This window comes from Aegilops tauschii, chromosome 7, assembly GCF_002575655.3.
Source record: "Aegilops tauschii subsp. strangulata cultivar AL8/78 chromosome 7, Aet v6.0, whole genome shotgun sequence".
NCBI classification, from domain to species: Eukaryota; Viridiplantae; Streptophyta; class Magnoliopsida; order Poales; family Poaceae; genus Aegilops; species Aegilops tauschii.
The window spans coordinates 61,402,846-61,420,182 of NC_053041.3; the positions used below are offsets into that span (position 1 = coordinate 61,402,846).

General features: G+C 44.1%; 1 protein-coding gene and 1 long non-coding RNA gene across 4 annotated transcripts; one reads left to right on the top strand and one right to left on the bottom strand.

The window, feature by feature from the left end:
* Positions 1-4,671: 4,671 nt before the first annotated feature.
* LOC109755512 (calcium uniporter protein 5, mitochondrial-like) lies at positions 4,672-6,123 on the top strand. Its single transcript, XM_020314413.2, has 2 exons — positions 4,672-5,049; positions 5,671-6,123. The coding sequence occupies exons 1-2, from the start codon at positions 4,678-4,680 to the stop codon at positions 6,121-6,123; spliced, it is 825 nt and encodes a 274-aa protein (XP_020170002.1). The 5' UTR covers positions 4,672-4,677.
* LOC109755513 (uncharacterized) lies at positions 5,528-9,170 on the bottom strand. 3 transcript variants are annotated; one of them, XR_005762298.3, is made up of 5 exons: positions 8,789-9,056; positions 7,858-8,000; positions 6,909-7,531; positions 6,052-6,377; positions 5,528-5,978 (listed from the first exon to the last, which is right to left on the bottom strand). It is a non-coding gene; the product is annotated as an uncharacterized lncRNA (long non-coding RNA). The 3 variants fall into 3 exon arrangements; XR_005762299.3 differs by having other exon boundaries at positions 6,909-7,175; positions 7,281-8,000; XR_002231005.4 differs by having other exon boundaries at positions 6,909-8,000; positions 8,789-9,170.
* Positions 9,171-17,337: the final 8,167 nt, after the last annotated feature.

Consider the following 17,337-nt stretch of genomic DNA (forward strand, 5'->3'; position numbering starts at 1 on the left):
CAAACCCATTATCTATCTTAAGGGTGGGGGTGGGGGGTCGTGGTCGGAGGTTTTCATGGATGGTGTCATGCTCAGGCCGGGGCCGTGACCAGCAACGGTGGTGGGGGTGGGCGGGGCGGGGAGGCGGTGCACTCTAGTGCCCGCCAACCGCAGGTGGTGGAGGCCGGCGGTTAGGGAGGGGTAGGGCGGGGGTGTTCGGAAGAAGGAAGAATATGAACAATGGCGTGATACTATTTTGAGCGGTTAGATGAAGATCTGATGGTCCATATAAAAAATGACCGATGTAACTGTTTTTTCAGGCACCTGAGAAACCGTGGCGCCCATTATCATTAGTAATGTTCTTATTTGTAGTCCAAATTCTACAACTATCCATGAAGCATAGCACGATGACGGTTCTTTTCATACTGTAAGTCCTCCTTTGATGGTAGAAATAGAAAAATTATCGAAAGTAAATATGATATGCATATCTCACGGGATAAGGTGTTTTTTTTCATTGTATCTGAGTGTGTGTTTTTTCTATTTCAAAACAAAATAAAGACATACCCTTATGAATGCACACGTACATGTACACCCTATTCCTAAGTTTAGGACTTAAACCCGAGTGAATATGTTCCACCATAAAAGGCTGACAATGTATGCTACGCTCAGTTTGCGTCTAAGCTCATATTTCTTTTCCTTTGATGCATGAGGGATATGATCTTGTATATGAATATGATTTTATTCATGCAAACTGAAGGACTTCAAAGAAAAAAAATCTACAAAAACCTATCATGTATGATTCCTATAAAATTGATGTAAACCAAAGAAGGCCTAAATGGCTACCTGAACCCACATATCTCTTCTTTTTTGAGTAAAACCCATCATTTCCCGCAAAAAAGAGAGTAAAAGTCATCATGACAGATTATATTAATTGGGGGAGCGCACATACATTGTTTGAAATTACATCAAGCAGAAAACTAGGAGGTTTTTTCGGCCACACTGTGGTAGTAGAGCCCTCTGTTCTACTCCCAAGCAAATCCGTGGTCATACTTGCTTCACTAGACAATAAACAAAAGGAGATAAAATCAAAACAACGATTATGAACGAGCATTGTTCGAAGATTGCTGCCGCTGGACTTCATCGTTTGTTACCTCAACAACATACATGCAGCCTGCTTTAACCATCCGTTTGTAGCAACTGAGTGGTCTCGCTAGGAGTAAGCCCCATCCCGGAGAGCGCACGCTTTCATTATATATGCCTCTTCAGCAAAAGGGATCCCGCTTCAAGCCGCCGCCACAAAGTTGCCACATCGTCACGCCACACCTTTTCTTCTGTTTAGGACTCACGAAATCTCAACACGTGACATATGTGATAAGCAATTCAAACTAATCCAAAAGAGGACTCACGAAATCTCAGCATGCTTCCATTTTCCTTTCGAGACGAGCATGGTTCCAGTTCTGGTCATGAGTACCAATAGGCTGCTCCATATGATATGTTGGGCTTGGTTTGTGAAGCACACTATCAAAATGAAGAAAATGGGTGGGTTGCAAATCTTTATAGCCAGGGCCACCCGTATCCCTGGGTGCCCAGGGCCCAGGGACCCCGTATTTGCAACCTGCCTGCCAAGTAGGAAGGGAACCCGCACGTTTTGAGAAAAACTATTCGTGAAATTGTTAGGAAATTTCACAAATTTGGAAAATGTTCATGATTACCAAAACAAAATGTTCACGAATTTGAAAAAATTTCTTTCGAAAAAAATGTTCACATTTTAAAAAAATATTCTCGAATTTGAAAGAAGTTCACAGAATGAAAAAGGAAAAATAAAATAAAATAACATGAATAAAAAGAAAAACATAAATGAAAAATATTTTTTAAAAGAAAACAATAAAATTTAAAAAAACAGGAAAAACGAGAAAGAAAAATTAGAAGAAAATACAAAGGAAAAATAGATCAGGGAAGGTACTAGAACCTTCCCAAAACTGGGTGGAAAATATAGCGGACTGGGCCGGCCCATACAGTAGACGCCCAGGGCTAGCTCCGCCCTCTCTGATTGGAATATCATGCTAAATCTCACATTAAACTTAGCCGTCCTGCACGCTGTCATGAGGATGCTAGGATATGGCTGGTTGAGATGCTGAAATTAATCCATGAGCCAAGACAATTTTTGTTAAAATGCTTGTGACACTCTGATCCATTTCGTGGGCAAGTAGAAAAGCTATCCATGAGGAGCAGTTCCACTCGCCACCGACTACTTTCTCAGAGTTACCTGTCTGATCTTCAAGAGCTTCCGGATAGGGAACATCATCGTCCCCAGTCCATAATGGTGAAGCCAGGTGGACTATCCCGCAAAAAAAGGCCAAGTGAACTACTCCACCAGGTGGTTCTGTTATGATACCCATCGATGCAGGAGTTGGTAGACATTGTGGGAGGGGAGCAATAGCTGCGATATGCCAGGATGCTTTAGGTTTGTTCTTGGGGGAGTCAGCAAATTTTTTTTTTTCGAGAGTACGGGAGTCAGCAAATTCAATCCCCGATCTAGTGTCGCCGGAGATTGTCGAGGCTATGGCCAGCGACGACGCTTTGTCCTTGGCTATGAATCTTTCCTGCAGCAGGATTGTCGTAGCTACAGATTGTATAGCAACGGCGTATCATTTGATTCCTGGGTACTTCAAGATCCATCGTATATATTTTTAGGGGAATATCCATTGTACTACCTCTGTAGGTAAGAGAAAAGTATGTTCTTGGTCCCTCAAGTTTCCCAAAAATATAGATTTGGTTCCTCAAGATTTATTGGTGGACATTTGGTCCTTTAAGTCTCAAAATCGGATAAGTTTCATCTAAAACCAAAATTTGGCCATGTTGACTGGGTTTGACCATGTTGATCGGGTTTGACCGATGAACATTAAATTTAAAAAAATAGCAAAAAATAAAAAAAAATCTGCAATTTTGTGGCAACCATGATACTTATGTGCGCTAGGTGCGTGAAAATTTGTGTGGTGTTTCGACATTCGAAGAGATCGTGATAAAAAACAAATTTTGGCACGCACCTAGCGCACCCAAGCATCTTAGTTGTCACACAATTTCAGATTATTTTGAGTTTGTTTGCTATTTTTTTAGAATTTACTGTTCATCGGTCATACTTGGTCAACATGGTCAAAATCTTGTTTTGGGCCAAATTTATCCGGTTTTGAGACTTGAAAGACCAAATGTCTATAAAAAAAATTCTTGAGGGACCAAATCTATTTTTGGGAAACTTGAGGGACCAAAAACATGCTTTTCTCCTGTATGAAAATATAAGATGTTTACGGAGCGAGTATATATGAGATGAAGGAAAGGATGAAAGAATTGATGTCAGTTAAGATCATCCATGAGAAGCGAGAAGCTAACAAAGAAGTCGCCATGCTTGAGTTTCCGTTAGTCCAACCATCATATTCCTGAAAACATTTTAAGTTAATAAATTGTTTTCAATGCTGAAAAAAACTTAGCAGTCGTGCAAAAAAAAAATAACTTAGCTAATTCGTGTGCCACTTGGCACCTTCAGATCCTCAGCTAGCAAAGTAGGTACCTTATTCACATCTTTTAATCGTGTTAAATTTTATGATTGAGTTTCTTATATGAAGTGACGGCCGGAGGGTCGTCGTGGAGCCGCCCTACATCCTTTGATAGTACTCCAAAATGACCAATCCCTTCTCTCCTTTCGAGTCAGCTGCCGCGTTGGAGGCTAAACTTAGAAAAAGTTTGACTTCAGACAATTCTAAAACTTCAATTGTTTTGGAATGGAGGGAGTCTGTCACCCATTGCAAGGTATAATCATGGAGAATGAGTCGGTTTGGCAGTTTGAGGAAAGGGGAATACGGTGCGACAGGTTTGTGGCGACGACAGTGCCATGTAGCCGGAGGAGTTTGTGGAGAAACCATCATGGTCTCATGGGGATGAGCTTATACGCAAGATTTTTTTTTCCTTTCTTTTAGAGGAGGTCGTATGATCTTGGGTGAAGAAAGATTTTCAGTAGGCCTGTAACTGATCACATCTGAGGCGAAACAAACTCGCGAACCAAAAACCTCCCTGGAAGCAACGTTTTCGTCAAATCAAAAAGACGCCAATGAGTTCCGAACGTTCGGGACTTGACTATGGCAAATCGAACATTTTCTGTGGCTATTTATGTTTGTTGATCATGGCAAGTTTAATTTGTAAGCATGGCAAATCCGCTCTTATTTTGTTTTTTGCCAGGAAATTGATGTGCTTGCTAACTAAACTTGCCATCCTCGCGTCAACTAAAGTTGCCATAAAAACGTTTGATTTGTCATGATCAAATCCTGAGCGTTTGGATTTTATCATTTCCGGATCAAAAAGAAAAGAAGAGAACTTCCCACGAGTTCAACTTTCAACACATGTTTTGCTGTAGAATGACCTCCTTTTCCTCGAAAGCTAAAGGAGCTTCCTTTTCTTCCTGGCAAAGTGAAAAAATATTACAAAGGCAAAGAGAAATGACAAACTATTGATGGGCAGCGATGCCAACTTTGCTTAGCTGATTTTCTTTCCACGATGTCCCATGCTTGCGGAGTTGTAATGGAAAACACAAAGCCAATCATTCATGAGCAGAGCTGCAACAAACACCCTATTAGTTTAGTTGAAATACCCCTGCATTTTACTGGCGTCTCTCTCTACGCTCGCTGCTCATCGCCAGGGAAGCACACCATGTTGCGAGCAGCCGCCTCCCGCCTGCTCATTCCCCAACGGCTGTTGTCTCCGGCAGCCGCCACGGCAACGCCTACTGTGTGGAACCTCCGCCACTTCTCACTGTTGACCCCGCAGCCGCGCCGGGCGGAGGCGGAGTTCTTCACGCCGGCGGAAGCTCAGCGAATGGTGCGGCTTGTTGGACTCGAGGTGCTCAAGAGGCGTCTGCAGAACAGGGAAGACGAGGTGGTAACATACCGGGAGTTCCTGGACGCGTGCGTTGAGGCCGGAGCGGCGCCGACTCACGGCCAGGCGGAGGCGCTCGCCGGAGCGATGGACCAGTCGGGCAGCATTGTGCTCTTCCGGGGAAAGGTCTACCTCCATCCCGAGAAGGTGACATTTAAAGCATTGTTAACATTCTTGTCCTTCGATTTAGCACCTCAACATCAACTAGGTTTCTCAAACTTTTCTCTGTTTCTTATGAAATTTCATATTTTCTGAAGTTTTTATTTTTGTCATGTGCTAACTGACGATGCGGACCTGCCGCCACATTATCCCAAAACATCTTCAAGATGTCAAACTAGACTCTATGACATTTGAGAGACAACAATATAAGACGTTTTTCATGCCCTATGCAAAAACAAAGAGTTGTCAACTGGGATGCCAAGTGAGTAAACGGTATCGAAGTTTGATGGTGTATTCTAACCGGTTTTGAAACCAGGGCATAATTTCACAGAAATGTGCACTTCTCTCATACAAATAGTACAAACTGAAAGAATTCGACATAGACTTTCACAGCCTTTCATGTCTGTTGGTAGTGGATGTGATCTTCTCTCTGCCGAGGCCTTTGGGATCCTTATATAGTCAGATCTGTCTCATACTCCCGCTGTTCATAATATAAGATGTTATTACAACCGACATGTGATTTGTGTCATACTTCGTACATTTCACTGCCCATCGTCGGTTATACAATTTTCAGCTAATACATTTGTATTTGTTATTGGCCATCATTAGATAGTAGACCTGGTTAGAAGCGCCGTGCCGCCTGTGCTCGAGATAGAGAATGATGCGAGAAGGGAAGAGTTTGAGCTACTGAAGAAAAAGAAAGGAGAGATCGACCGGCAGGCGTGCAAGCAAGTGAGGCGAATCCTGTGGTCAGGCTTCTGGTTCGTGCAAGCCACGGTCGGCCTTTGCTTCCGTTTCACATTCTGGGAGTTCACGTGGGACGTTGTAGCGCCGATCACCTTCTTCGTGGCTGGCGCCCACCTGCTTTCCGGCTACGCCTATTTCCTCATCACCTCGCGCAACCTGTCATATCGAACCTACATGGAGAGGCTGTTTAAAATAAGGAGGAGAGCGCTTTGCACAAAGCATGATTTTGACATAGAAAGGTACCTGGAAATGGAGAGGCACATGAGGTGTCCTCTGGGAGGTGATTGTTCTCAAGGTAGTAAGCTTCATTCATAAGTATAGCACCGGCCACCAGCAAATTTCTCAGTTGTTTGCTGACCTTCTTTTAACACCAAATTTTATACCGACTGGTCAACAGCTGCTACCAAAGCGATCTTTGGAGAAATCGAGCGACGGATGCAGGACGGGGTGATCAGCCATGGCGAGCCTCTCGGTGCGTTGATGGAGAGCGGCCTCACGCCCACGGAGGCGGAGGCACTCGTGCAGAAGATGGACGAGATGAGCTTGGTGCTGCTCGTCAGGGGAAAGACCTACCTCAACCACAAGAAGGTGATATCACAAAATTGTTAGGTTCTCCATTTACACCTCTCTCTAATACCTAAAACCATGTACCAAAACACTTCAAATTCTCTAAGGGAGACTAATATTGCAGGGCAATGATATATAAATTCACATGATGAAAATAATATCATCGGATCTGTGGTGAAAAATATCACCATAATATATCACAACTTTATAACCTTGCACTAACATATTCATGTAACAGATCAGCAATCAAAGTTACATATTGAAAAGTTTGTTCAGATCACGTGCTGGCCAATAGTATCTGTGTGTTATCATATCTTGCACATTGGACCAAGTATCGTGCCTGTTTTTCACTTTGCCATAGTTTATAAAAAAACTGCTCACTTTGCACATTGCCACACTGGAGTTGTTAACTTTGCTTTGCTGTAGCGCCACATTTCAGGAGTGACTTTTATGCCATGGCATAAAAAGTGCCAATAGCTGTTTCATATAGAATGAATAATATCAACGAATTGTTCCATTTTCAGATTGCGGACCTGATCAGAAGGGCCGTGCCATTTGCACTCGCCCCAGAGGGTGACGCGAGGAAAGAAGAGTTCAGACAACTCCAGATGAAGATGCAAGAGATCGACGACAAGGCGCGCAGGCACGCCGTGCGGATTCTATGTGTTGGCTTCGCGTCATTCATACTCCAGTTTGCCCTCTTCTTCCACCTTACGTTCTGGGAGTTCTCTTGGAGTATCATGGAGCCGCTCGCCTACTTCTTGGCCGGACTCCAGCTGATTTTCTGCTACGGCTATTTCCTGCGTACCGCAAGTAATCCGACGTTACAGGACTTCAAGCGTAGGCTGTTCTTGGCAAGGAGGAGAAAGCTATGTGCAAAGCTTAGTTTTGATATGGACAGGTACCTGAATTTGCAGAAACACTCTAGGGATCCTCCGGAAGGTGGTTGTGGATCTCAAGATCAAGATCGTAAGCATTATGACTTGTAGCACCGAATTTCTCAGTTATTACTTGATGCCAGTACTGTCCTCTTTAGTTTTTAGAATATTTACCTACGGGTTCCTTTAACTAACTGCATTTCTGTTTCCTACCAAAGCCATCTTGCAGTCCCCTACCAGACTAACCTTGGAGCCTTAACGTACTGTAGCCGATTCCCCTGTTATGGATGCATTGTCACAATTCACGAAAAACTAAACTCAAGGAACCAATCTCACTTGGTTTTGGGGACTTAAATGTACAAACCCACTATCTGAGTTCAATTCTGTCGATGCGAATTTAGATTTCTGTTTATATTGCGAGGGTTCTTTTAAGTTTTTCATATCATAAACAAAAACTAGGTACATACTCCATGAACCAAAACTGTTGTAATTGTTAGTGTCAGTGTTACCACTAATCCTTCACCGACATTGAAGGTTACCATACGGAGCAGTGACTGGAAAGGAAAAGGAATGGATCTAATTCATTGCACAAGTGCGAACATACCTGTTGCATCACCTGATAATTTGATTGATCATGGTCTTCTTCCAAAAATTATTCTTGGACAAAGGGCCTTCTAATTTCTTTCTCTAGCATCGCTTAAAAATCATGTGTTTAGAAGTGATATATACAGATGCCACAAAAGGGCCCTAGCGCACACAAACAGAAAAGGGAAAGCAAATCAGTGAAATATGTAGAAGAAATTGCCCGCACAAGTCAAGCAACACAAGAAATCGTCACTCCTGATGTATGCATGCACAAAAATTAACAGCGCGCCAATAATCCAATATTGTCCAACTCTAAAAACAGTATAAATTGTTCGAGAAGAGAAGGTTAACAGAGGAAAACATATACAGTAGGGACAAATAATGATCAATTTACACTTGTTCCCATTGCGCTTTATCATGCATTGCCTTAATCTCCCATATCATGTTCGCTAACGCATATGTTAAAACAAATATACTAGAGGACAGCACAACATCATCAGATACTGTACCACGCACGTCCTTATGAATGTTAGTACTACGGTTACCCACCCCAATCATACCTCCCCGGGAAATTAAAGAGGCGTCACCGGGAAGTGGGAAGCACTTGATCGACACTCATGTCATAATTGGTTTATCCATCTTGCTCCGAATGACACACATTTATTTATTTATTTATTTATTTTGAAATTAAAGCAAGGCAAGTAGTAACATATTACTCTAACCTGCACAAGGCAAGGGCGCAAGCATAAATTTCGTGAGGTGCGCACTGGATTACAGTACAGGCCGTGGATAGTTGAATCACTAGTGACAATGCCGCACGGATAGCACTGACAGCGTTGCTTCTAAACTAAGCACGGATAGCGTTGCCGTCCGCAACCATTCACTCAACTAGAGGAAACAAAAACAGAGGATTTATTCAGAAAACAGAAACAGAGGAGGCGGGATCTCACCATCAGGATCCCCCGATTTATCAACGAGGACGGCAGCCGAGCGGAGCAGCTCGCCGGAAAACCCAGGCTGGACGGAGTTTCGGGGGGCCGCATAGCCTATCGCCGCCGCCTCGGCGGTCGAAGCCATTTTGGAGGTTGGGGGCTGGAGATGTGGAGGCAGCCGCTGCGACGGCGACTGCGTGCTTCGGTTCAGCTGGAAATGGGCTCGAATTTGAAATCTAATTAAGCACGTGAAAGGATAGGGCTCAAATTGTGGGAGCATACGTTGTTCTTGATTAGGGATGCCACCCGCAGGGGAGACCTCCTCGTCGGCGCCTTCAGCGCCACTTCCACCAACCGGCGACCACGCAAGCCCCTTCGTGGGCCGGCCCGTTAACCCGTCGCTACCTCGCTCGCTTCCGCTTCGCTTCATTCGCTCGATCAACACGCTTGCATTTTTTTTATTTTTTTTGGCTGTATTGTGTTGTTCGTTCAGGAAAAAACAAATCATCGATTTACAAAAAAAAGTGCACGAATTTGAATAAAATTTCATCAAATTTTAAAAACAGTTCATCGGCTTAAAAAAGAGTTCATCGAATTGAAAAAAGTTCATCAAATTTGAAAAAATCATCGACTTAAAAAAGAGTTCATCGAATTTCAAAATATTTCACTATTTTGAAAAAAAAGTTGAATTTCCAAAAAAGTTCACCGAATTTGAAAAAAATTCATCGCATTTGAAAAAAGTTCATCGAACTTGAAAAACAGTTCATCAAATTTTGGAAAAGTTCATCGAAAAAGTTGAAAGTTAGTTCATGAAATCCGGTGAACTTTTTCATCAAATTAGAAAATGAAAAAAAGTAAGTAAAAACGAAAAAGAAAAGAAGGAACAAAAGGGGTAAGAAAACGTACTTCACCATAGAATTTGGCCCCGCAGGTTCGAATCCTCCCGTGTTTTTTGCATCAGTTTAGGAAAGAAAAAAGGGAATTTGCGCCGGCCCGCATCGCGCGGGGGGGGGGGGGGGGGGGGGGGGGTGCGCCCTGTACCATTTACACTGTATTTGGCCCTGCAGGGTTTGGGTACGGGTGGAAACACCTCATACCCTTACCCGTCCTATTTTGATTTATCCATCATCCGTACCCATACCCGCTAGTGGGTACATTTTTTTCTCATACCCGTCACCCGACAGGGTAAATGGGTACCCCGCGGATAAAAATACCCACGTTTGCATAACATAAATTTGAGCAGCACATAATCATAAACAACAACATATAATCATAATTTATAAACTACAACACATAATAACATCAATACATACTTATAAGCAACAACACACCATAAACAAGAACACATTCTATAAACATCAACACTTTCAATACATAGTCATAAACACTAGTGCAACGTCATATATATTAAATTCACAAACTCATAACGAAGTGTAAAGGTAACTTTTCCGTACTTGTTAGATTTTATAAGAGTACATGTGTATGCGGATATGGGTTATATAATCTCATACCCATACCCGCTCTACCCAATGGGTTTGAGAATTTTCTATTTATATACTCATGGATAAATTTTTGTCCCATACCCTTTCCCTAATAGGGTTTTTACCTGCAGGGTACATGGGTAATGGATACCCATTACCATCCCCATTCTTGATGGCCAGAATGACCCAGCTTGCCTTGAAGCTGTAGCATGCAATGAAGGCCTCGCACTAGCTCAAGATCTGAACATTGGTACCGTGTGTTTGGCTTCGGACTGTTTAGAGATGGTGACAAACTACCACAAGAAGGCGGTATGCCCTTACTTGGCGATCTTACGGGAAGTGGAGCAGCGAGCCTCGCATCTTCGTCAAGTTGACCGTTGTGCATGAGAAGCAGGAGACCACTGCCGAAACTCATATTTTAGCTAAGGCAGCATCATCTTTGGACGCAGGCTGTTATGTATGGTTGGTTTTTGTACCTGATATTTTTTGTATTCCCTTGAACGTTTCAGTTGAATAAAGAACCCTATTCCACTCCAAAAAAAGGATAGGGGTCAAATCGCCTGAAGGTCCTATATTCAAAATAAAATTCCCCTCTTCTACAAAAAAATGCAATCAAATAATCATTGAGTGATTAGAAAATGTTCCTGGATAAAAACTATTTATGTATTTAGAAAAAGAGTTCGCGCTCTTTGGAAAAGGGTTATTTGCGCATATATCGTTATGTATGTTCACATACTTTGGGAAAAACGTTCATGCTTTTATCCCAAGAAAGAAAGGAAAAAAAGAAACAATATACCAGAAAATAATTAACAAAAATTAAAGTAAAACAGAAAACTAGAAACACATAGGAGAAAAAATAAAAGAAAATAAACAATGAAAATTACAAATCACGCGCCACTACTTTATGAGTTCATGTAACTATCATGATTTCGAGACCACGATCCTTGTCCTACATTAATTCTTGTGGGCTCGCCCGACGGTCCGGCCTCGAAAGCCCGGTCACCAGTCTAGGTTTAGCCTTAACTATCCCGCCAAGGCATAGCTCAAAACTCTAAGAAAAGTTGAAATGGGTGAAACCTATTTTACTTGAAATTATATATTGTATAATAAAATATTTTTATATCCTAAAAAATATTACGTCAAATGAAAAGGTATTGTTTATTTTGTTTTGTGATTGGCTTGATATTATTTTTAGACCGGGCTTTGGTAAAAGCATCTACAACCGGACCCCTCAAACCCTCCCCAAACATCCACGTCGCAAGCCATTTGACAGAGAAAGAGAAGAGTTGTTTCTTAAAGTAAAGACGGGGATGTGGCGGACAACCCTGCCTGGTCACGAAATTGCCATCCAACCGGACCCCCAAAAGCTAGTCCAAACTTCTAAGTTGTCCAACGCCCATCAACCCCGAGCTCATATGTGGGGCAGATTTGGGGCCGCTCTAGCGCGTCTGCCACGTTGGACTGGCCCACCCCGACCCCACATATATCATATGTCCCTATCCACATTCCAGACCAAACCCTAGCTACTTTTGCCAGTCCACCCCACTTCCAGTTCGATCCGCCCAGCTCCTCTCCGGTGATCTCCGGCCATTTTCGGCATGACGGGCAGCGGATCAGAGTCCGATAAATCGAGATCCGTCGACTGGGACCTCGTCCCCTGCATGGACGAGGAGGGGATGGCTATCCCATTGGCTCTCCACCGGCCCCAGGAGGATACCCAAGCTCCAACGTCGGATCCGTTCTAGCTTGAATCAAATGTCGAAAGCTCGCGATGAGTCAAGCAGCAGGCATGCGCCGATTGGAGGGCCAGACATTCCCTCACCCATGCCTCCGTGAAGTACGATCCAGTGGGGTTTGGATTCGGTGACGTCAATGAGTCCATCGGTGGCTTGAGGCGCGTGTCAGCTTCAGAGCCAGAGCAAGCGGTGATGGCATCGGCCGAGCAACCCCTACGATGGTCCTTGTCCCCACGGTCCCGGGCTTCGAGTCCGAGGAGCGTTGTGCCCGCCGTGAGATGGCCAAGGGGCATCGTGCCGCGAAGGGCGAGTTGCACCGGGCCACGTCGGACAAGCCTGCGGAGGACAAGGCCGTGGATGATATCTGTGCTCGATTCTTAGCGAAGCGACAAACCCAGTGGCGCGTGTGCTCACGGTGGAGCAAACCCGGGCCGTCTGTGCCCTCATCGGCTTGCCTCCCAAAGAGGAGGTGGAGGATACTGGTGCCACATTCGACACCTCCAGCTCCGGCGCCAAGCAGATCTGCCTCGACCTCTATGTCGTCTTCAAGCGCTATAATCTCTACCAACCAGACAACGCAATGGCAAGGGCATGAGTGAGCAAGGGCGGCGCTGGGTGAACTTCCTTTATAGCCCGAATTTAACTAGTAGACCGACGGCAGGTACGATGAACTTCCCTATGCTATACCATATAGTTTGTTATGTCTCTTATAAACTATGTGCTATGACTAATTTGTGTCATTTGATCTACGTTGCATGATATTGTATGGATTTGAAGGTTTGTGTACGAGGGAGATGATTGTTGACGCGGACGAATAAGGGGTGATCGGGCACTTGTAATTAGAACATTGTGGTTGTAGACGATCTAAGCCCTACATTGAGTACGATCAGGTGTAATATATTCTTTTGCGAAAAAACTTTCAATTTATTCATCATCAATCATGATAATACAACGAATACCGAAAATAATAAAAATACATCCAGATCCATAGATCGCCTAGCGGCGACTACAAGCACTAAAGCAAGCCGAAGCCACGCCGCCATCATAGCCCCTCCCTCACTGGAGCCGGGCAAAACTTATTGTAGTTGACAGTGGGGAAGTCATCGTGTTAAAGCCATAAAGAACCAACGCACCAGAACAGCAACCGCCGCCATTGAAAAGAAGTTTAGATCAGAAGGATCCAACCTGTAGACACACGAACAAAGAGCGAATCCACGCGGATCCACGGAAGACAAACGCCGACCGAATCCCGCGGAGACAAATGTCCACCCACCCTCCAATGACAATAGAAGCACCACGAGACGAGGGCTAGGAGGGAAGAAACTTATTCCATCTTCAGAGAGCCGCCGTCGTCTCGTCTCTCCGAGCAGGACACAAACACTAAGAAAACTCAGAAAAACATCCAAAAACAAAGCCTCCCGCCCGCAAATCTAGTAAGAAAAACAGCCATTTCAGCAGACCTACAGCTGCCTAGGTAATGCTCGGAAAGAAACTGTCGGTGCAGGGACGGGACTGAACGATCGCCCGAACTTACCTCCTCTGGGTTGCTAGATTATCGCACGACAGTGACGCTACGCAAAGACGTGCATGCAGTCCAAATCATACGATCAATCAACAACACAACAAACAAACCAATATTTGGACGCCGGTCCATCCTTCTTCTGCTGGATGGAAAGCGACGCTCCTACTCCCGCTGCGTCCGTTGCGACTCACCGATCCGGTCATTCATCGAGTCCATAAGATCAAGGCTGCCGTTTCAGAGTAGACGTCATGCGTAGCTGTTGGAGCTGCAGGTTGAACGAAGCTCTCAATCCACACGCTGTGGAAGGGGCCCTTCTCAACTGTCCAACTTGATTAGCATGCATGCGTGCATGCATCAGTGTGTGTTGTAAGATCCGTGTCCCTATGTATTATTTTATTCAGCGTATGTGGCGAGAAGCTCTTGAGAACTGCACCGAATAGTTAGCTCGATCGATCGGATGAGCACCTAACTCCTGCGGTTGGGCACATAACTACCCTAACGATCAAAAGAAAATGAACAGGTAAGACACGAGGAGGAGCTCAGTATTATCTTGTCTTGTAATCTGTCCGAGCAATTACAGTACCATTATAGTATTATCTACTTCCTCCGTCCAAAAAAGCTTGTCCCAAGCTTGTCCCTTAAATGGATGTATGGTGCTAGATACATTCATTTGAGAGACAAGTTTTTTCGGACAGAGGGAATACATCAGAATAGCATAGGTAATCCCTTCAGTTCAAGATAATAAGTCTTTGCATCGCATCAAGCAGAAGGGGCTAGCTAGCAGATGCATTTCACAGTCAGTTGGTCCTGCATGCACAATGTTGAACAGAGCTTTTGTTGGGAAGAAGAATTGTGGCTCTTAATTGGGAATGTAGGTAGGGTCGCATATGTTGGGGCACGAGACGAGTGATCCTTCTTTTTGACCACATGTCTTCATTCCATTTACATATTCCCCGTTGACAGTAACGGTTTAACGACTACCGCCGATCCTTCTAGCGGGTCTTCTTTTTGGCCCTTTTGATTTCCACTTTAGTCCACATGGTAATGATGCGTGCAACAACTACCCTAAGATCAGTTTTTCTACGGCTAGAGCTTATGTGGATCATTATTATACAGTTTCCTCCACGGTGACTATCTTTTTCCCGTAACATTGACGTTTCACCCGACCAGCGGCTACTACTATTTGATTATGACTAGCTCTGGTCCATTTGAAATGTGCCTAGCCAGTAGCAGTTGTGATGAGGCATGGCCGGCCATGCCAACTAAGAAAGCGCCCTACTTCATTAAGCATCCCCTGATTGGAATCGGAGCCAAATCTCCTCTGATGGACACAAGTGCGTTCGTAAAAGTTCTCCAGCTAGTGTACGGTAGATCTCAGAATTTGATCAGAAGAGTGTGGACCGGCAGCAAAGCTTGCCCTTTTTGTGGGAGGGCTGAGTCGATTGATCATCTCTTCATGCAATGTTTTATTTCCAGGATGCTTTGGAATATTTTTCAAATGTGCTTTCAACATGAGGGATGTGCCTGATAACATTCAGGATTTGTTTGATAGTTAGATCAAAATTCTTAGTAAAACTGAGGAACAATTGATGATGGCTGGTGTTTCGCCCTGTTTTGGACAATTTTTGGAAATTAATCCCTGCGTTCCTAAATATAAGTCTTTTTAGGGATTTCAATACAAACTACGTACAAATGTATATAGACATACTTTAGACTGTATATTCATTCATTTTGCTCCGTATGTAGTCCCATATTGAAATCTTTAAAAATACTTATATTTAGGAACGGAGGGAGTAAGGAATAGTGTTGTGTCTCATAAAAACAAGATAAATGATCATTGTGTTTCAGTTAATATGATTGCGAGGTGACTTAATGATTGGCTGATTTTGCAGAAAAAACAGAAAAGTCAAGAAACTTTGAGGTGGGGAGTAGGAATGTTCAAAATGATAGCAAGTGAAGTCTTCAAAATGGTGCATGACTGGCAGGTGGGGGTGAACATGGATCATGGCATTCAACAGTGTTGTTTTCCCCCTGCTTTGCCGATTACAACACCATTGCCGTGGTGTTCTCCTTTTGGGTTTAAGTGTGGACGATGTATGTAGCAGTATAGCTTGTCATGAAGGTTGGTAAGAGGTAGCTTACAAACTGGGATTTCCTAGTGAAAATGCTTATCTCTAGATGTTTGGAAGAAATGGATTGGGTGGATCCTATCTCTTCTACAACAGATGTTCTTTTGTGTTAGAATTGATGATGAAAATGCCCTTTGTTTGCAGGAGGGAAACAAGGGGACCCTCTGTCACCCAAGCTTTTCAACCTGGTAGCTGATGTGTTTTCACGAATGCTTGTCAAAGCTGCTATAGCTAATATCATTTTTGGGATTATTCCCCTATTATCCCGGGTAGGTTAATCAGCTTGCAATCACGAGATGGTCTATGGACCTGAATATAATTTTGTTACTTTTGTTGTCCTTTGTAGTGTCATGATATTTGATTAATAGATCAGAAGTTCCTCTCCCCCCCCCCCCCCCCCCCCCCCCCCCCCCGCGTGAAAAAATAGAGTTGAAATGCATGATTGTTTTTTTTCACGAATACACTAGATGCGTATCTTTGCATTGATAGAAGGGGTGAAAACACTGAGTGCAATCCTCAGGCAACATACATAGGGAGGCGTGACGCACCGAGGATGCAAAGTGAGCGGGAAGAAGGGTGTGCTCAGACCCGAAGGGGTACGAATGAACGGTTCAGTACAATCAATTGCACAATTTACCACTACTTCCTCTGTATCTAAATATAAGAAATTTTTATGGTTAAATTTAAACTGCAAAACTGCCATACGGAGGGAGTAGTTTTTTATGGAGTATATAAAACGTGCACCACGTTTTGCGACGCCGATCGAGCAAATGCGTGCATATCTATTTACTCCCTCTGTCCCATAATATAAGAACGTTTTAACACTACACTAGTATCAAAAACGTTTTTATATTATGGGATGGAGGGAGTATTTGGTAACTCCATGTCGTACCGACAAACAACATGCATGAGACACGAGACATGATCGGCTGCCACTAGTAGAAAAGAGGGCTTTGGTACAGGCCGGGTCAGCCCATTAGTCCCGGTTCAGTCCAGAATCGGGACCAATGGGGGCACTGGTCCCGATTCGTGAGGCTAGGGGCCTGCCGGGCCTCGTGGGGGCATTGATCCCGGTTCGTCTGGCCCCTTTGGTCCTGGTTGGTGGGACGAACCGGGACCAATGGGCCTTGCTCCTGGCCCACCACCATTGGTCCCGGTTGGTGGCTTGAACCGGGACCACAGGCTGCCCTTTAGTCCCGGTTCATGCCACGAACCGGGACCAATGAGGTGCCTATATATACCCTTCGCCCGTGAGCAGAGCACTCCAGTGCTCTGTTTTTCTCTGGCTGGCGAGGGGAGGGCTTTGTGGTGCTCTAGCTCACCTCCTATGCACATGAGGTGTTCGATGAAATGCCCGAGCCACACTAGTTAAGCTTTCTCCTCTCGAAGCTCGACCTCAAAGCTCCATTTTCCTCGAGATTTGTCTAGGTTTAGCGGCCCGTCACGTCCCATTCCCGTCTTCACCGCCGTCGATCGCCTGCGCCGATCTCGTCGCCGGCACCACCGTGGTGAGCCTCTTGTTCTTATCTTATTTCTGAAAGAAAAAAATTCTTACTTTATATAGATACTTGTCTAATTTTCTTACTATTTTATTGCTTGTTATTATATAGTGCGATGGTTTTGGTATCCGCCCCCGTCGGCCCTCGTCCTGTCTATGATTCGGATATGGTATATATTATCTTTATAACTATTGGTTCAT

Bases quoted from the DNA above. Each gene is read 5' to 3' on its own strand.
- LOC109755512 (XM_020314413.2), top strand. From the start codon at position 4,678: ATGTTGCGAGCAGCCGCCTCCCGCCTGCTCATTCCCCAACGGCTGTTG. The intron at 5,050-5,670 runs GTGACATTTAAA...GGCCATCATTAG, and splicing joins TCTACCTCCATCCCGAGAAG to ATAGTAGACCTGGTTAGAAG.